At 40.1% G+C, this 21,484-nt stretch overlaps 1 protein-coding gene across 1 annotated transcript in view; it reads left to right on the top strand.

Annotated features, from left to right (window-relative positions):
* LOC141106602 (rod cGMP-specific 3',5'-cyclic phosphodiesterase subunit beta-like) overlaps nucleotides 1–21,484 on the top strand; it is a 134,242-nt gene that overhangs the window by 35,788 nt on the left and 76,970 nt on the right. Inside the window, exons 7-12 of the mRNA XM_073597516.1 lie at nucleotides 7,004–7,070; nucleotides 8,041–8,088; nucleotides 10,067–10,216; nucleotides 16,260–16,403; nucleotides 16,706–16,771; nucleotides 16,930–17,076. Of these exons, the coding sequence (XP_073453617.1) occupies nucleotides 7,004–7,070; nucleotides 8,041–8,088; nucleotides 10,067–10,216; nucleotides 16,260–16,403; nucleotides 16,706–16,771; nucleotides 16,930–17,076 (622 nt within the window). The remainder of the gene's footprint in view (nucleotides 1–7,003; nucleotides 7,071–8,040; nucleotides 8,089–10,066; nucleotides 10,217–16,259; nucleotides 16,404–16,705; nucleotides 16,772–16,929; nucleotides 17,077–21,484) is intronic.

The following is a 21,484-nucleotide window of genomic DNA, read 5'->3' as shown; positions in this document are numbered from 1 at the left end:
TAGAGGAATTGTGCTGGGGGGTTAAACTTTAAATCTGCCCCCCTCCTTCTGCTTCTAGCACAAGTCATTGCTAACCCAAAACAAAGCACCCCCTAGTGCATATGCTCAACCCACTCCCTAATATTACTGCTGGCAGCATAGATGTTACCTGCCAATGCCCCCCCTCCCCCAAATCCACATGTCCTCCTCTGCAATACTATTTCATACCTTGGCCCCGGGAAGTTGCTGTATAGCGGTATCCCTCTTCTCCCTCCTCGGCTCCTCCTCCCGGCCTGTGTACTTGAAACTTCCGAGCCGAGGAGGAGGCAGGTGCAGCCAGCGGGGAGAGACATATAAATAGTGCATGTGTGACGGTCGGTCGGACCTCGGGCACCTCTGTATCTGCCTCGGCTCGCTCCCTCCTCCCCCATTCTCCCTGCACATTGCATGCAGCTGAGGAGATCCCGGAAGGGAAGGAGGGAGCCGCAGCGACTGTGCTGTTCAGATCAGTCTGAGCCTGGTGTCACCCTCTGGCAGGTGTCACCCGGGTGCGGGCCGCACCCCCCCGCACCCCCCCTAGCAACGCCGCTGTTTATCTGCTATATTAATCTTCATGTTATTTGTATTCACACAGTGCATCAAAGAGTGTCTCCTACACACATAAAATAAAGTCCACAAATATGCAATACATTAATCCACATTTCTGCTTTTTTAACTTGTGAAACTGATCCAATGTACAGTGCGCTCCATCAACCGACTGATATCTAAGCAATCGCTAACAATCCCCTCCCTATTAAGGATGAGCCAAACACCCCTCGGTTTGGTTCGCACCAGAACATCCGAATAGGCAAAAAATTCGGACGAACAAACGAACACTGTTAAAGTCTATGGGACATGAACATGAAAAATCAAAAGTGCTCATTTTAAAGGCTTATATGCAAGTTATTGTCATAAAATGTGTTTGGGGACCCGGGTCCTGCTCCAGGGGACATGTATCAATGAAAAAAAAAGTTTTAAAAATGGCCATTTTTTCGGGAGCAGTGATTTTAATAATGCTTAAAGTGAAACAATAAAAATGTAATATTCCTTTAAATATTGTGCCTAGGGGGTGTCTATAGTATGCCTGTAAAGTGGCACAGTTTTCCCATGTTTAGAACAATACCACAGCAAAATTAAATTTTTAAAGGAAAAAAGTAATTTAAAACTGTCATTTTTGTGACTTTAATTAATTGTCGGGTCTCAGCAATATAGTTAAAACTCATTGAAAAAAATGGCATGGGTCCCCCCCCCCCGTCCATTACCAGGCCCTTTGGGTCTGGTATGAATATTAAGGGGAACCCCAAACCAAAAATTAAAAAATAAAATGTGTGGGGGTCCCCCAAAATCCATGCCAGGCCCTTCAGGTCTGATATTGAAATTAAGGGGAACCCTGCAACAAATGTAAAAAAAATGGCGTAGGGGTCCCCCCCAAAATCCATACCAGACCCTTCAAGGTAAAAAAATAAAAATGTCCCGCGATGTCCATTCGTCTTCTATCACGCCGCCGACGAGCCAAAAAAAGAAAAACATGCAACAGCTCCGCCTCCATGGGAGGCTCCCCCCGAGAGCGCTTCTTCTTGGTGACAGCTCTTATATAGCTGAAGGAGGGACCACCCGTTAACATAAACGGGTGACCCTGCCCCCCCTCTGATGCCTTGTCTTGCCTCCCTCAGCTATATAGGAGCTGTCACCAAGAAGAAGCGTCACTCGGTGGGAGCCTCTGATGGGGGGGGAGCTGTTGCGGGTTTTTTTGTTCTTTTTTCGGGTCGTCGGCAGCGTGATATAGGATGAATGGACATTGCGGGACATTTTTATTTTTTTGTCCCTAAGTGTCGCCTGTATATTTTACTATTTTCAACACTTTCTTTTGTGTAATGGTAGGGGTACAGTGAACCCCTTACCAATTCACATGGGGGGATCTGGGGGTCCCCTTGTTAAAGGGGGCTTCCAGATTCCGATAAGCCCCCCACCCGCAGACCCTCACAACCACCAGGCAAGGAATATGGGGATGATACCCTTGTCCCCATCAACATGGGGACAAGGTGCTTTGGGGGGTTACTACAAAGCACCCTAACCATGTTGAGGACATGTGGCCTGGTATGGTTCAGGAGGGGGGCATTCTGTCATCCCCCCTCTTTTCCTGCGGCTTGCCAGGTTGTGTGCTCAGATAAAGGTCTGGTATGGATTTTGGGGGGGACCCCTACGCCATTTTTTTTTTTAATTTGGCACAGGCTTCCCCTTAATTTCCATACCAGACCTGAAGGGCCTGGTATGGACTGGGGGGGGGGGGGCCCATGCTTTTTTTTTTCAATGAGTTTTATCTATATTGCTGAGACCCGACAATTCATTACAGTCGCGATCAGTTTTAAATTACTTTTTTTACTTTAGAAATTTCATTTTGCTGTGGTACTGTTCTAAACACGGGAAAACTGCGCCACTTAACAGGCATACTATAGACACCCCCCCAAGGCACGATATTTAAAGGAATATTCCATTTTTATTGTTTCACTTTAAGCATTATTAAAATCACTGCTCCCAAAAAAAGGGCGCTTTTAAAACTTTTTTTGCATTGATACATGTCCCCTGGGGCAGGACCCGGGTCCCCAAACACTTTTTATGACAATAACTTGCATAAAAGCCTTTAAAATGAGCACTTTTGATTTTTCATGTTAGTGTCCCATAGACTTTAATGGTGTTCCGCTGTTTTCGAATTTGCCCCGAACACCGCATATTGTTCGCTGAACGTCCGAACAACCAAAGTTCGGCCCGAACTTATGCTCAGACCAAACCGTTCACCCATCCCTATTCCCTATCTGAATCATACATACTTTTTTGCCTGGACCTTAACCAATGTATTGTAGTTAGTCCAGGCACGCTTATGTCTCCTGCACTTAAATGTGGTGCCTAGGATTTGGTAGGTTCTCTCATCCCTACACACCAGTCTTGCGCATTACCTTCATATAGGGCCCTCTGATTCCTCCTTTATTGAATTGTATTATAACTGTACTGTCTGCCCTCATGTTGTAAAGCACTGCGCAAACAGTTGGCGCTATATAAATCCTGTATAATAGTAATAATAATATACACTTTATTAATAAATAAAAGCAAGTAATATACTCACAAATGCAGTGTGAACACACATATCAAATAATCAAGATGAAACTGTCACTAGATTCACAGCGCTTAGCTTGTAGCACTGGAAGACCCTTCAGTATCCATTATGACTAATGCATTTAGTTGGGGCAGTCCCTCTTCCTTGGAGCCAAAAAATTAGACAAAACTACTGCACCGTACAAACAAAATGGGTCCCTCCAAAATGGGATGTTGGTGGGTCAAAAAACACATGCTCACATTTTTATGAGTATGATTAAAAAACAAATATTTACACATTAGCAAATCCATCTTACCCCTAGTCATATTACATTGTGTTATATTAAATTGTGTTGTCATCATACACTTGGCAACCCAGCTATAGGTAGCTCTCATTGGATGAGACTTCTCTGTACATTTTCATCCAGCATTAGTCTGGCCTTCGTGCAGTTTACTATTACCTAGTCAAAGGACAGAAATTCCACCATACCCATTCCAAGTTTTTATATGATAGTTCACTTTGACGCACAATTATTTCTCTTTTTTAGGAGAGCAATTCAGGCAGGTGAAATGCACCGCCATGGGGGCCATATTCGCCCCGAGTTATGCCAATTTTCCCTGAATTTATGGGATTCAGGGAACTACAGTATATTTGGGCTAACAACCCCTTCTGGGTAAATCTTGTCCTCTAGGCTAGATATATAATCATCTGGGATGGTATTGACAAGGAACTAAAAGGCTTCCTAACCCATTGTTCAGGAAACCCGTATAGGATTACATTCACTCAAGTGTTGGATGAGACTTGTTTAATTTTTTTAGATCTTGAATTGAGAGCAGACAATGATGGAACTATTTACTCCAAAACTCACTTTAAACCAAGTGTGGGTGACTCTTACTTACACGTTAGGAGCCACCATCATCCTAGGAGGATTAAAAATGTACCGTTTGGTCAGTTTTGTAGATCTAAAAGTAAACATGCTTTCATAGGGGAGACCATGAGGAACAGAGTCTCATTTTAAAAAAGAAGTTTAGAGAGAAGGATTATGATGACAATGAAGAAACCTATGGTAAATAGTGGTCCTATACAAGAAAGAGACCCTGCAGTACAACCCCAGCCCTGAAGTTGTAGACAAACGGGACAGATAAGGTTTTGCACAAGATACAATAATAGGGCTCCTGTTATACAAAAAATCTTCCAGAAGAATTGGAGAATTCTGAAGCAAGACCCGGTGTTAGGAGTAGCCTCCCCTCCCAGCTTAACCTTATTTTTAGAAAACCCAAAAACCTTAGGAGCATAATCGCATCTAGTAGTGTAAGCAAACTGAAAAATAGTGGATTAAGCAATCAGAGTCAATGTACTACTATCTTTGATCAAATAAATTTTGAAATTTCTATTACAAAAAGGTAAAAACACACTCACAAGCTTTGTGCACTTGGCATAGTGCACATATGCTCTTGCTTTTCGCAACACATAGGGACCCAGCCGTATCACTCCTTACTACTAGTTTAGCTTGTCCCAACCATGATGTTACTTCCCGATGTGCATCCTTAATCTCTGCAGAAATGTGGATGGACTGCAGTGTGGATTAAAGCGGAACAAAACTCTCTCAATCAACATTAACTATTTTTAATTCCTATGTTGCTAGCCTTAGTAAATATATAGGAAGGTATATTATATGTACTTGTTTTAAACTTTGTTTTAACATTTCTTCAGTTGCTTCCTGGTTTCTGGCCAAGGCCACAATTGTGTCATGCATCCCAGGAGTCTTATTGGACATTTCTTTCATTCATCTGGAGGAGGTACTTTCTCAGCTAAGCATACCCTCCTGCCTGCATGCCTGAGCTAAGGGAAGATAGATTGCAGGAAGTAATTGCTACATGAATCATCTGCCCTTATTCCAGATGGCCACAGCTAGAAATGTTTGGGGGGTGTTATTCAAAGTAGCTTCTCAACAATATAAAGCATTGAGACATGGATGAATGGGTGAGTTTGCTTTGTATATTAAAAATGAAATAAATAGCTTTTTCAGTTTGTGGTGCTCATATACAGTTTTATATTCTATGTGTGTGGGAGACACGTTTTTTGATGCACTGTGTGATTACACATAGCATGAAGATTATAATTGTTGATAAAGATGGTAATATAAAGGTATGATATATTTAATATGGTGTTAACTTTAGTTTGATATAATAGGATAAGAGTGCTACACTATTTATTTTAGTTTTGCACTTTTTTTTATTTCTTTTTGCTAAGAGGCGACCATTTTTCACCCTCTTCATAATTGGCCAGCTTAGTGAAAAAAACCTCTTCCGGTCATCTGAGAGTGAAGTTGTTTTTTCATATTGAGTGTATGCTACTTTGACAGCATAAGGGTTGATTTACTAAAGGCAAATAGATTGTGCACTTTGCACTCATTTTTCTAAGAGCCTAGTGAATGTGGTGAAGCTCTGCTGATTTCCATCATCCAATTAGCTAATCATGTGCAAGCAAAAATGCTGTTGTTTTTATTTCATGTTCCTTGCACCTGATTGGTTATTCTTTAACTGCTTGCTGACCGCCGGCCGTCAATTGACGGCCAGGCGGCGCAGCTCTCGTGGCGGGCGGGCGTCATATGACGGCCTCGCTTTCCCAGCCCACTAGGGGGCGCGCGCACGCCGCCGACTGCGATCGCGCGTGCCCGCTATGGCACTGGGCACCCGGTGCGCGTGCCCGGCGGCCGCGATGTCCGCCGGGCACCCGCGATTACCGGTAACACAGCAGGCCCGTGGATCTGTGTGTGTAAACACACAGATCCACGGTCCTGTCAGAGGAGAGGAGACCGATGGTATGTTCCCAGTACAGAGGAACACCGATCGGTCTCCTCCCCTAGTGAGTCCCCACCCCCTACAGTTAGAATCACTCCCTAGCAACACAGTTAACCCCTCGATCACCACCTAGTGTTAACCCCTTCCCTGCCTGTCACATTTATACAGTAATCAATGCATTTTTATAGCACGGATCGCTGTATAAATGTGAATGGTCCCAAATATGTGTCAAAAGTGTCCGATATGTCCGCCGCAATATCGCAGTCACAATAAAAATCGCAGATCGCCGCCATTACTAGTAAAAAAAATATAAAAAAATAAAAATGTTATAAATCTATCCCCTATTTTGTAGACGCTATAACTTTTGCGCAAACCAATCTATATATACGCTTATTGTGATTTTTTTTACCAAAAATATGTATAAGAATACATATCGGCCTAAACTGAGAAAAAATTTGTTTTAAATAAAAAAAAATTGGATATTTATTATCGCAAAAGGTAAAAATTATTGTGGTTTTTTTTGTAAACTTGTCACTCTTTTTTTGTTTATAGCGCAAAAAATAAAACCCGCAGAGGTGATCAAATACCACTAAAAGAAAGCTCTATTTGTGGGGAAAAAATGATAACAATTTTATTTGGGTACAGTGTTGTATGACTGCGCAATTGTCATTCAAAATGTGACAGCGTTGAAAGCTGAAAAATGGCTTGGGCAGGAAGGGGGCGAAAATGCCCTGTATTGAGGTGGTTAAAAAAGAAAGCTTCATCACATTCACTAAGCTCTGGAAAAAATAAGTGCAGCTGCACTTGCTAAGTGCACAGTCTCTTTGTCTTTAGTAAATCAACCCCATAATTTTAGGTAGGTTTAGCGCAAAAGGGTCTTGATATTGGTGATTTATTAACTTTTTTTCTTCCCTGTTCATTTTCTTTATAATAAAGGTAATAAAAGCGCAAATAGAATAAATTATGAATGTATTTCTATGTTTAAATACTTGAGAAACAGGTTCACTTTAAGCCTTTAAATATTCTTGCTAATGTATCTATAGAAAATATTTATTACCTACAATATTTTATTTCTGTTTTTCTAAACCAGAAATCCTCCAGCCGATCACTGGGCTCTCGTTAGTGGTCTCCCAACATACGTGGCGGAAAGTGGATTTGTAAGATAAAAACTGAAGAACATTTTACATCCTAAATATAAAAAATAAAGTCAAATTAAAAAGTGTTAAATACTTATTTTATACAAAAGTGAAAATGTATTAATAATGGGTCTAGTGGAATTATATAAAAAAAATTCTATTATACTTACAGTATAACTTCAAATTATTTTAGTCTGTCTTTGTTAAATACCTATGCAGTAAACCTTACTATCCTCCCAACCTAGAGCACCTGTAATACTTGGAGGCGCCAAAACAAGGCTCGAATTTAAGTGGCATTGGTCCTGATTGGAGCACTGCATACATTATCTTGCTTACGATTTAGCCTTGTTGGGTTTCTTTAGTCAGTGACAGCCAACATTTCTGTCATTAAGGAAGCTCTGGTTAAAGTGTATGTAAAAGCAAAAAGTGTGAAGGTTACATTTTCTGTCAAGGTTTTATTGTGGTCTGTGTAGCCACTGAAGAAATAATGGGGGTCAACTATCTTTTGGTTTGATGATCATTGACAGGAAGGCCAAATGTTCTGGTAGCAGCTGTCTAAGCTGGGAATTAACCTCATATTTGGGAGGTTAGTTCCCCCATTTCCTGTTGTGCCTCCAGTACAGGAAGTAAAGACAAATCTACCCAGCAGGACACAAACAGCAAAAAAATAAAAAATAATAACCCAAGATAAAATGAAAAACCCTCCCCTTCTCTATCCAAAATGCTATGCAAACACTTTAAAGTACACTTTTTGCAGAGCTACATTCATCCTTAGATAGAAAGGTGCAACCATCTACACACAAATGTGTACTCACAATGTAGGTGTCCAGTACATCTATATTTCAGTGCAGACCTTCAAGTAACAGTCAGGGGCCACATAGGTTGTGTAAAGATCAGCTCAGGGAAAATAATATGATTTGTAGTGCTGGATAACAAGGTGTGGTCGCTTGCATTAAATTTAAAATAGTCTGTATTGTTTTTGTCCCTGTAGATCTGTAACATTATGAATGCAGCTGCAGATGAAATGTTCAAATTCCAGGTGAGAATAAAAGATTTGAAATATATAAAAACATTATAATTGTTTGTTTTGTAGCTGTTTAACACACAAGAAACTATTACATATATTAACAAATTTAAGAAATCTTAATCATACATTGTGTATGATAATATACTGTATTTAATAATGTTATATGAATGATATGTATCATGTATGATACATGGCATTCGGAAACCTTATCCGTTACGTATTTATACTTTAAATTTTGGTTACCCATTGGTTTAAATATGTTTTGCACCTGGTTAAAATTATATTATTGCTGAGAGGAAGTAAATGCCCCCTCATAATGAACCTTGACATCCCTAACTTAGTGTCCATTATCTTAGCCTTGTATGACCTAACTATATGATTTTGTCATTGAAATACAACAAACCCAGCCAATTTTAATTGAATGCTGTCTATGGCCATTATGTGTCTGTATAAAAAAATTTGCGCTAATCAAAAAGTATAAACAAGCGGCCAGCAAAGTTAGTTGACATCAAACATAAAATCCCATAATAGCTGAACGCTGCAGCCAATTGTCCCTTTTTGATGCATGCAAACTTGTACTTCTAACTGTTATTGGAAAGTCCCACCTGTGATGCGATTACTGGGAGTTGTAGATCTGTGAAGGAAGTTTTTACTGAAGTTGCTGTCTGTGATGACGAGGGGTTCCAGGGAGCTGGATTTGCTGGATGCTATTGAGGAAAATCCATACATGCTATATTTTTACAGCCTTCTGGTAAGCAGACTACATTATCACGTGGTGACGAGTGCTCCTTCACATCTGTACTATACCTGGTGATTGGACTTCTCCTATTCTTCAGATCTTTCTGGACTGTTTTTTTAGCGCCGCAATTTATTTATTATGGGATTTTATATCCCCTATGTAACCCAGAAATTAATTCGATTTTAGAGCTAGTTATCCATTTCATAAAAACTTGGCCATTGAAGAGTATGACTAAGATCTGTTTCCCAGTGACTAGGTTTAGCAGCTAAGCATGTATAAATAATTTAGGGTATAACCAAAATGGCACTGAATCTCATTAACACAAAACAAACAAAATCACCTATTGACTAATTTTAATCCCTATCGATATCACCCCTAAATTATACAAAAATAAATAAAACCCTACCCCAAAAAAGGCGTAGGAATATTAACCTGACAGAGACTTTTAATGTATCTCCCAGGGATATTCAAAATACATATAGTAAACAGCAACCATATACACAATAAAATTGTAATTTATTATGCATATAATGTTAAAAACAATTAGTAACTGTAAAACAATTTAGACATTAAATGCACATCTCAAATATACAACAGTCTTTAATTCGGAAACCTCTTAACAGCACTTTATATCCACACGTTTCACAAAATTGCATCACAAGTTGTGGGCCTGTTTGTGTATATCACTCTAAGCAGAAAATATGTACATATGAATATCCACATAAATAAAATAAATACAATGTTTTACAATAATTGAATGCATGTATCAATACATTAATAACATTTATAAAGCACATAATTGATAAAATTAATCATGAACCTTTTCTGATTAGAAATTATGTGTGAAACAAAAAGGGGGAGTAAATTGGGGTGTACTGCAGGTATTTATGAAAATACTACAAGGTGTCCAACTTCTCTTCTTTTCTTGGACAGTCTAGAAAAGATTCAATGAAAGAGCAAATATTTTTCATTACACAAAACAAATTGTGTTAATGTTATTTGTAGCCTATGCAATATGTGTATGTCTTAAACTTACAATACATTTCATTTCTGAAAATATTTTCACAATAAAGAGGACACAGACAAACTTATTTTCTATAGTTGATTTAGAAATAGGTGACAGTTCAACATGCTATAAAAGATAATAAAGTAATCTATTTGCCATATGCTCTGTATATAAGGTTATACAGCTCTGTTCTTGTGTATCAATGGGTGTTAAGAACATTTATTTGTGTCCTTTTTTTTCTAAAGAGAGAACCGTTAGATGAAAGTGGATGGGTTATTAAAAATGTTTTATCATTGCCCATTGTAAACAAAAAAGAAGAAATAGTGGGAGTTGCCACTTTTTACAATAGGAAGGATGGAAAACCTTTTGATGAGCAGGATGAAACGCTAATGGAGGTACAGTACCTGTGTGTGTGTGCATGTGCATTTGTATGTGTGTCTGTGTTTACCTGAAAGTTTGTAATTTAAAAAATAAAATAAACAGTTATTTATTGTTTTTCTAAGTATATTTTCAAGGACAGATTGTATTATATGTACAGCCCTGACTAAAACTTTGAGAATGACACAAATTTTAATTTTCACAAAGTCTGCTGCCTCAGTTCTTATGATGACAATTTGCATATACTCCAGAATGTTATAAAGAGTGATGAGATCAATTGCAATTTATTGCAAAGTCCCTCTTTGCCATGAAAATTTACCTGCCACAAAAGGACCAGCTCAGAGGCGGCTCTTTAATTAGGCAAAGTAGGTGGTCGCCTAAGGCCTCGCTCACACAGGGCCTCACACCCGCCTACTTTGCCTAACATGTGTGTGGGAGGGAATGTCCCTGGTCGTGTCCCCAGGCTGGTGGGGTAAGCGGGTAAAGTCATGCAGGTTCCAGCCGGCTGTAACATCCCCCTCACACGGAGAACAGCTCATGACCTCTACTACCATCCTAGCCTTCTCCAAAAGCCGGCACCAGAGCTGGAAGGAGGGGTGGGCGGAGGGGGCGCCTGATTGCGAGCTGCACTATGCTCATTATGTGCGGGAGAAATGGCATGAGCTGAGGTTGTGTACACTGTGCGCACTGCGTGCCTCCTCTCTGTAGCTGCAGCCATACCAGTGTCCATACAGGAGTAAGACGATCCTTCTAGGTTTGCCTGGCTGAATCATAGCTTGCACAGTCTGAGCAGCAGTAGATTTGGGTGGAGCAGGCTGAGAAAGTTCAACATACTGCATACTCTGCAGCACCAATCACAGCAGTCACCAGAGCTCTCCCCAGACCAGCTCACAAGCTCTTGATTCAATCCATGGAAGCTGCTATTAAGGTGAGGTGCTAATGTATTTGCAGAACAAGCTGGATTAGTGTCAGAAATACCAGCATTGCGAAACGTCCTGTCTGTGTGAGCCTGTAATCAGTGCTTGCAGACTACTGTTAAATTATCAGTATCCTGCAACTCTGATGAGATCACAGGCCAGGACAACTACACTACTTCCCAGGCTCAGAAAACTTTACTGGACATTTACTAAAGGCTATGTGTTTTGCTTGCAAAGGAGGTGAGGGTTTGCTAGAATTAAAGCGTTTGTTAACCCAAAAAAATGGATCCTGTTCCTTTAAAGCATGTTATATGACACAGTGCTTGTCCTGTGTCATTTCGCCCCCTGTAACACCTAAAAAACCTGACTGATCCTGACAGCTTCTCCCCACCCCTCTGTAAACTGACCATGGTGTATCATGGCTGCTGAGACCAGACACCATGGTCAGTTTGAAAGGTTGTATGTGACTCTGCGCAAGGAAAAGTACAAAGCAGATAAAAACTTGAAAGAAAGAACTGCTGCCCCTACATAAATACTACCACGTGAGTGGGATACAACTGAATACATTTGGGGAAGGTGTAGGTATGGCGCTTTTCCACCTATCAAACTTATGTATATAATATTAGAATGCTTAAAGCAAATAAAGAAAGACATTCAATAAACAAATGTATTAATATGTGCATATCTGCAGTCTCTGACCATCTCCTGTATCATGTCTGCACAGTCTCTGACTATCTCCTGTATCATGTCCGCGCAGTCTCTGACCATTTCTTGTATCATGTCCGCACATTCTCTGACTATCTCCTGTATCATGTCCGCACAGTCTCTGACCATTTCTTGTATCATGTCTGCACATTCTCTGACCATCTCCTGTATCATATCTGCAGTCTCTAACCATCTACTGTATCATATCTGCAGTCTCTGACCATCTCCTGCATTATGTCCGCACATTCTCTGTCCATCTCCTATATCATATCTGTAGTCTCTGACCATCATCTGTATCATGTTTGTACAGTCTCTCACCATTTCTTGTATCATGTCTGCAGTCTCTGGGGGGGGAGCCTACAGAGGAGTCAAGAGCGGGAGTGCTGCCAGGATGGGGGTCACGTGAGGAGTCAGATGTTTGTAGACTGTGGAGAGGATAATACAGGATGAAACCAGAGCCACCAAGCTGGAGCCCAGAGAGGACCATCTGACTGAGCCCTGCACAATGCACCTGAGAGGAGGTCAGTGACAGCGCTGCAAGGCCAGTCTGAGGGCGATCACTGATGTAAAGGGGGAGTGAATACAGTAAGGTAAGGGGGCACTGATATAAAAGTTCCCCCTGATATCATTAACCCCTCCCTCCTTACCTTACTGCATTCACTCTGTGGAAGGAGGTCCATGGTCACCAGAGTCCCCTCCATATCAAAGTTCACGTTTTAGATGCAAGTTGGAACTCTGCGGACCCTCAAGTAAAGGGGAACTCTGATGTAAAGGGGAAGTTGATCTCTGGTCACCAGAGCCCCCCTTACATCAGAGTTCCCCTTTACATCAGTCTGCATCATTCCCTCTTAAATCATGATCTTTAGCATTCCCCTTTAAATCAAATTTCCCCTTGCACTGTAAGGGGGAATCCTGCAGACTCTGATGTAAGGGGGAACTCTGTGTTGGGTTTTATTAACTTGACTTTCATGTAAATGGAGAAATATGGTTTTTGACTTTTGTTATACCTTAAACACATTGTTAGTAGCAGCTGCACAAATTGTATCTATATTTGTGTGCGTGTAATAAAAAAAAAAAAATATATATATATATATATATATATATATATATATATATATATATATATATACATACCCTATGTTTAATGATATCTGATTAAAGAATAATTGGTTAGAGAAAGATTTAGAAACTGTGAATTCATAGTTCATAGGATTTAAGGCTCTTAATAGAGGCAATTTATACAGTTAATTTTTTATAGCTTGAATTATTTTTCCCATTATGGGCGTGAATGGGGCCCCATGTCTAAGTTTTGCCTAAGGCCTCACAAAGCCTAGAGCCACCTCTGATACTGATTGAGTTACAATAACAGACTGGAAGCTTTAAAAGGAGGGCGGTGCTTGAAATCATTGTTTTTCCTCTGTTAACCATGGTTACCTGCCAGGAAACACATGCAGTCACCTTTGCACAAAAATGAATTCACAGGCAAGGATATTGCTGCTACTAAGATTGCACTTAAACCAACCATTTATCAGATCATCAGGAACTTCAAGGAGATAGGTTCAATTGTTGTGAAGAAGGCTTCAGGGTGTCCAAGAAAGTCCAGCAAGTGCTAAGACCATCTCCTACAGCTGCGGGGTTGGGGTACCAGTGCAGAGCTTGCTCAGGAATGGCAACAGACAGGTGTGAGTACATCTGCACGCAGAATGAAGTGAAGACTTTTGGAAGATGGTCTGGTGTCAAGAAGGTCGGCAAGGAGACCACTTCTCGCCCGGAAAAACATCAGGGACAGACTGATATTCTGCAAAAGGTAGATGGTATGGACTGCTAAGAACTGGGGTAAAGTCATTTTCCTTGATGAATCCCCTTTCCCATTGTTTTGGGCATCTGGAAAAAACCTTGTCCATCAGTCCTGTGTCATGCCAACAGTAAAGCATCCTGAGAACATTCATGTGTGGGGTTGCTTCTCAGCCAAGGGAGTGGACTCACATTTATGCGTAAGAACAGCCATGAATAAAGAATGGTACAAAAACTTCCTTCGAGAGCAACTTCTCCCAACCATCCAAGAACAGTTTGGTGAGGAACAATGCCTTTCCAAGCATGATGGAGCACCTTGCCATAAGGCAAAAGTCATATCTAAGTGGCTTGGGGAACAAAACATCGAAATTTTGGGTCCATGGCCAGGAAATTCCCTAGACCTTAATTCCAATGAGAACTTGTGGTCAATCCTCAAGAGGCGGATGCACAAAAAAACCCCACAAACTCTGACAAACTCCAAGCATTGATTATGCAAGAATGGGCTGCCATCAGTTAGGATGTGGCCCAGAAGTTGATTGACAGCATGCAAGGGCTAATTGCAGTGGTCTTGAAAAAGAAGGGTCAACACTGCAAATATTGACTTGTTGCATAAACTTAATGCAATTGTCATTAAAAGCAATTGGCACTTATAAAAAGCTTGTAAATATACTTCAGTATACCACAGTAACATCTGACAAATAGATCTAAAAACACTGAAGAAGCAGACTTTGTGAAAATTAATATTGTGTCATTCTCAAAACTTTTGGCCAGGGCTGTAGTATATTTGGATGCTTGTAACAGCTAAGTCTTTTGATTCCATTATATGATGACAACTAGGGGCGTATCTACCACAAGACAAACAAGGCATCTGCCTTGGGTGGCATTTTTCAGGGAGGTGGTGCTGATCACCGACAGAAGAGCGGAGGCAGCTCTTTAACCACTTCCTGTCATTTCAGTGGTTATACCAGGATGATGCTTGCAGCTGCAAGCATCACCTTGGTATTGTTTTTTTAGAGCCGGCAGTTGGCTCCCTTGTAATAGCAATCAAAGCAACTTACTAGCCACTCAATTGCTATTACAAGCAGTAGGAGGGATCATCCCCCCTCCCCCCACCTTTCATGGCTCTCTCCGGCTCTCCTGTCCCACCGGGAGACCCGAGCAAACAAGCGGGCGTGTCCACCGGCTGGCCGGAAAGCCAAGCAAAGCCAAGTTCGACTTTGATCGGCTGTTCGTAACAGTAAAACAAAAGTGATGACATGACATCACTTTCGGTTTACTCAGGAACCATCAGTGCCAGTTTTTAAAAATCTAAAGCATTCAAAAACACAGATCTTGGTGTTTTAAATGCTTTTAAGTACAGAGGAGGGATTTGGGGTCTTTCATAGAGACAATGCCTTTACATAGAAACAATGTATTAACCTTTCAATAGGTTCAAGCCTGAATTGTGAATGCCAAGACTATTGGTAGTAGGAATAACAAAGTTTTTGGAGGGATAGTAAATGTAAACAAATAAAGTGTAAAAAAACATACACAAATAAGGATGGGAAAATGTGGCTAGGATCAATTCGTAGGGGCTCGTAAAAGTGTGTGGGGAATGAGGATGTTTGACATTCCTGGAATTTTGCTGTGTATTCTGCATTTTATTTTAGTTACTATCTTATTCATTGGGAAACTTAATAATACTCGTTAGTCATTTTCTGTGGGTTCACTATACAGTAAGTCAATCATAGGTTGAAAAAATACAGCTTTGAATCATTTTGCACTGATCTAAAGAGTGCAGAAAAGTTATGCCGTTTTCATCATTAAGATAATTGTCAAGGGAAAACGAATACCTTTTTCTGGAGACAACTTTATTTAAATGGAGAAATTTGCAGGTAATAGGATGGAAAAGCCAGTTTGGGAGTGCGAAACATTACCACGAGCAACATGTAACTGTGTTCTACTTACTATAGCTTAACAGTATAATTACTTTTCCCATTGTTGATGCTTTTCTTTTCATAGTCAAAGTATACTAAAGCTTTTTTTTTTATTTGGGTAGAATGGTGATAGGTTGGAATCACTGTCAGGTTCTTTTTGTTGTCTGTGTCCCTGTTAGGAACATCTCTTTAATTTTCCTGACCAACCATGTCACTGAATGAAAGTGAGGGTAAATAAAAAAATTTGAATTGCCATCAGAACGGGAATTGAGGGGAAATCATCCAATGAGCATACTTGTTCCCTGGACAACTGTCTAAAAGGGGAGTTTACTTCAATTGGAAATATATCCTCTCACCTTCTGATGAGTCTACAGGACAGGAAGTAAAAAGACATCTCCCTAATAGGACATAGATGTAAAAAAAAAATACAGTTGGTTTAACCCTTCCTTACTCTACCCAAGATTTTGGATGCTTCAGTCCCATCACTTTCAGTCCTCCTGACAATTGTCACAAAGAGAAAAGAAAATTAATCTCCTAGATGGGACACAGACCACAATAAAACCTGACAGGGGTTCTAACCCCCTCACCACTCAATCTAACAGTAAAAAAACAGTTTTGTCTTTAGATAAGCTTTAATGTTTTTTTTTTTAAATGTGTACAGCCTTAAATGCCTCAGTACGCTCTGATGTACATACAACCCATTAATGCTTATTCTACTCTTTTCACAGTCTTTAACTCAGTTTTTGGGTTGGTCTGTTCTGAACACTGATACATATGACAAAATGAACAAGTTGGAAAATCGCAAAGATATTGCACAAGACATGGTGATGTACCATGTGAAGTGTAATAAGGAGGAAATGCAAGACATCTTGGTAACTTATGTGCTGTTTTTTATTATGTATATTTTATTATGTTATGTTCTTATGTTAGCATATAATCGACTTGCCTACCGGGCCTATTCTGACACTACTCATAAGTGTAAAAATCATCTTTAATCCTTCAACAAGGTAAAAAGATAATTAACCATGGTTCTTTTTTTTTAACCTTTGTGAAGAATTAAGGAAATAAATAAGCACTACAGAACTGTATGTAATTAGTATTTGTATATAAAGGGAGCATTCGTAATCCCAGTCCACTGCATTATAAATGATTTGTGCTATCTGGTCTTTTTTAGCCATCCCGTGCAAAGCTTGGAAAGGAACTTGAGCAGTGTGAAGAAGATGAAATTGCACAGCTCCTTGTACGTACAAAATAAATAAAGAGAACATATAGCATAAGTTCCTCAAGTGATGTTAAAAATACTTTTACTAATGCAAAAGCAACAACATATCTCAAAAAATATATACTGTATATATAATTATTAAAGTATTGAACTTTCCCTTTCTCTCCTATTTTTAGAAAAAAGAATTACCAGGACCCCGCAAGTTTGAAATTTATGAATTCCGCTTCTCAGATTTTGACTGCACTGAAATAGATCTTGTGAAGTGTGGAATCCAGATGTATTATGAACTTGGAGTGGTAAAAAAGTTTCAAATACCCCCAGAGGTACGTTGTGCTGATGAGCTAATCTGCCCTGAGTTTAGTTTTAGTAGGGTTTGGCAAACTTAAAAGAAGTTTGGATGCCAAACCTGAACCCCATGAAATCAAAGGGAGCCAAATCTATCAAATTAAAAATATCCATTTTCTGGGCTAATAGGCAAGGGGGTGTCAAAATAGCAGGAGGGTTGGCAATGCCCTGAGGAACATGTACCAATAAAAAAAAAAGTAAATTCCATGCAGCCGGCATCAGTGATGTTTTAGCATTGATGTTTACAAAGGAAAAAATAAAAATGCCATAAACCTATCCCCTATTTTATAGACACTATAACTTTTACGCAAACCAATCAATATACGCCTATTGTGATTTTTTTACCAAAAATATGTAGAAGAATACATATCGGCCTAAACTGAGGAAAAAAAAAAAAGGGATATTTATTATAGCAAAAAGTAAAAGATATTGTGTCGCTCTTCTTTTGTTTATAGTGCAAAAAATAAAAACCACAGAGGTGATCAAATACCACCAAAAGAAAGCTCTATTTGTTGGAAAAAGAGGACGTCAATTATGTTTGGGTAAAGCGTTGCACGACCGTGCAATTGTCAGTTAAAGTGAAGCAGTGCCGTATCGCAAAAAATGGCCTGGTCATTGAACAGCCAAATATTTTGGGGCTGAAGTGGTTAAAATGCCAGCAATTTTCTTTTTAAAATAACAAAAAGGGCGCACAGACCCCAAGGGTCCACTAAAATATACAGAAGACATCTAAGGGTCTGTTGTGTATTGTGAGGATATTTGGAGGGGTCTGTGTGCAGTTTTTTTTTTTTTTTTACTTTTAAAAGAAGCTATCAATTAAGTTTTATTTGCCAGCAATTTAAATGTTTTGTCTTTGTAAATGTCATTTTTGCTATAGCACATCATACAGCAAGAATAGAAAATACATTTGTATAGAGACCTTTCCAAATTGCATCCCAGAACCTTTGGGTATGTTATTAATTTTAAGTGGGTACCTCACGCAAAAAAATATATACAGGCATACCCCACTTTTAAGTACACAATGGAGTTTATTTACTAAAGCTGGAAAGTGCAAAATCAGGGTCACTTCTGCATAGAAACCAATGAACTTCTAACCCCAGCTTGTTCAATTATGCTTTGGTAATATAACCTGGAAGCTGATTGGTTTCTATGCAGAAGTGACCCGATTTTGCACTTTCCAGCTTTAGTAAATAAACCCAAATGTGTACTTAAAAGTGGGGTATGCCTGTATATATTTGTAAGTTGCCCCCAGAAATCCATACCAGACTCTTATGCCCTGTACACACGGGTGGACTTTTCGGCATCAAAGGTCCGACGGTCTTTCCAACGGACTTTCGACGGACTTTCTAATGAACGGACTTGCCTACACACGATCACACCAAAGTCCAACGGATTCGTACGTGATGACGTACGACCGGACTAAAATAAGGAAGTTGATAGCCAGTAGCCAATAGCTGCCCTAGCGTTGGTTTTAGTCCGTCGGACTAGCATACAGACGAGCGGATTTTTGGGTCGGACTCAAGTCCGTCGGAAAGATTTGAAACATGTTCCAAATCTAAAGTCTGTCTGATTTTCGACCGAAAAAGTCCGCTGCAGGTTCGATGAAGCCCACACACGGTCGGATTGTCCGACGGATTAGATCTGTCGGACCAGTCCGGTCGAAAGTCCGCCCATGTGTACAGGGTATTAGGGTCTGGTATGGATTTTAAGAGGACTCTATGCAAAATAAATGTGTGGTGTTCACTAAAAATCCATATCAGGCCCTTAATGTGAGCAAGCAGTCTTGCTGGCTAGGAAAGGAGGGGTGGGGTGGGGTGGTTGTCTGGAACTCATCCCTACAACCCTTGCCTGATGGTTGTTGCGGTCTATAGGTGGGGGCTTATCGGAATCTTGAGATCCTCTTTGATAATAAGGGTGCCCCAAGATACTGACTTTTCTCTCACATGAATGAGTACTCCTAGAATAAAAGACACTAAATGGTTTGACAAGTCCTTTTTAAAAAAAAAAATAAAATGAATATCCCCAAAAAAAGGCCCAATCACTATGCCTGCCGATTCACCAAAAAAAAAAAACCCAAAAAAACCCAAGGACTGAGGACGCAAAGATGAATGATGTAAAGAGTAGTTGGGGAAAATGGCGCTGCCCTATTTACAGTGTTTAAATAATTAAAATAATAAGAATGTGTAAACACACTATAAGTATTCAAGCAATTTCTAAGTAAAATACACATATGAGAGGCTATATGCCAAAAAATGCCTAAGAGTGACTAAGACCTGTGATTTATCATCCAAAAAGCTAACATAGTAAAAAGGTCAAAATAAATAAAAAATAAAGATAAAAATACAGATAAATGTGCAATCCCTGTGTGTTTTGAAGAATCGTTCTTGCCAAACCAATCTATTAACCTTCTATGAGGAGGTGAGTTGCCATCTAGATAAAGGAAGGCTCATAGACGTGGTGTATCTGGATTTTGCAAAAGCATTTGACACAGTTCCCCATAAACGTTTACTGTACAAAATAAGGTGCGTTGGCATGGACCATAGGGTGAGTACATGGATTGAAAACTGGCTACAAGGGCGTGTTCAGAGGGTGGTGATAAATGGGGAGTACTCAGAATGGTCAGGGGTGGGTAGTGGGGTTCCCCAGGGTTCTGTGCTGGGACCAATCCTATTTAATTTGTTCATAAACGACCTGGAGGATGGGATAAACAGTTCAATCTCTGTATTTGCAGACGATACTAAGCTAAGCAGGGCAATAACTTCTCCGCAGGATGTGGAAATCTTGCAAAAAGACCTGAACAAATTAATGGGGTGGGCGACTACATGGCAAATGAGGTTCAATGTAGAAAAATGTAAAATAATGCATTTGGGTGGCAAAAATATGAATGCAATCTATACACTGGGGGGAGAACCTCTGGGGGAATCTGGGATGGAAAAGGACTTGGGGGTCCTAGTGGATGATAGGCTCAGCAATGGCATGCAATGCCAAGCTGCTGCTAATAAAGCAAACAGAATATTGGCATGCATTAAAAGGGGGATCAACTGCAGGGATAAAACGATAATTCTCCCGCTCTACAAGACTCTGGTCCGCCCGCACCTGGAGTATGCTGTCCAGTTCTGGGCACCAGTCCTCAGGAGGGACGTACTGGAAATGGAGCGAGTACAAAGAAGGGCAACAAAGCTAATAAAGGGTCTGGAGGATCTTAGTTATGAGGAAAGGTTGCGAGCACTGAACTTATTCTCTCTGGAGAAGAGACGCTTGAGAGGAGATATGATTTCAATTTACAAATACTGTACTGGTGACCCCACAATAGGGATAAAACTTTTTCGCAGAAGAGAGTTTAATAAGACTCGTGGCCACTCATTACAATTAGAAGAAAAGAGGTTTAACCTTAAACTACGTAGAGGGTTCTTTACTGTAAGAGCGGCAAGGATGTGGAATTCCCTTCCACAGGCGGTGGTCTCAGCGGGGAGCATTGATAGCTTCAAGAAACTATTAGATAATCACCTGAATGACCGCAATATACAGGGATATGTAATGTAATACTGACACATAATCACACACATAGGTTGGACTTGATGGACTTGTGTCTTTTTTCAACCTCACCTACTATGTAACTATGTAACTATATAAATGTGATAATGAGTGCTGTGTGTTATTAACCATAAATTATATAAACAGTATTGACTCCAAAGATCTAAAGTATTGTGACAGTGTGACCCTCCTATGGGGCTAACAGCAGCAATAGTGATAAACTCTAATTATTAATAAAGACCATATCGGTAACGTGTGTATTAACTCCCATGTGTGCTGATTCAGAAAAAATGATCAGTAATTCTTGAACCCCTGTGCTCCCATAAATTAACCCGCAATGGGACTCATGTGATATATACAAAATCTATACAAGCAATTGTGTATACAGGTAGGCAATTGTTAGTAAGGCTCTGGTAATATAAAACATATATAATAAAAATCTCTGTGAAAGAACACCCCCGTATGCCGAGAGTCTCTGTGGGGAAACAGAAGTTCTATAAAAACCAGGTTCCAGCCAATATGCAGTTCATAGATGCCAGGTACAAGAAACAGTGACTTCTGTGCTCTTATCAGCTGGTGACTTGAAGTGCTCCCCCCGTGCTCCCCCACTCACCAGAATCAATCACCCCCACAGGGGTATTGAGCGAAGAGTGGGTGTCTTGGGATGGATGTCTCTGTAGATATCCTGCTTACGTTCCACTGCTCGTGAGATCACTTCAGTGATTCAGCTCAGAATTCCAACCAAGCGTTCCAGGGCTGGGCTTCTCCACAACTTCCCACCTCCAATCTGATACCGCAGTAGTTCTCCTACATCCATCTACATCCATCCGTGATGGATTGCAAATGGTGGCA

The sequence above is a fragment of the Aquarana catesbeiana genome, linkage group LG01, assembly GCF_042186555.1.
Source record: "Aquarana catesbeiana isolate 2022-GZ linkage group LG01, ASM4218655v1, whole genome shotgun sequence".
Classification (NCBI taxonomy): Eukaryota; Metazoa; Chordata; class Amphibia; order Anura; family Ranidae; genus Aquarana; species Aquarana catesbeiana.
This window is presented reverse-complemented; position numbering and strand designations above follow the sequence as displayed.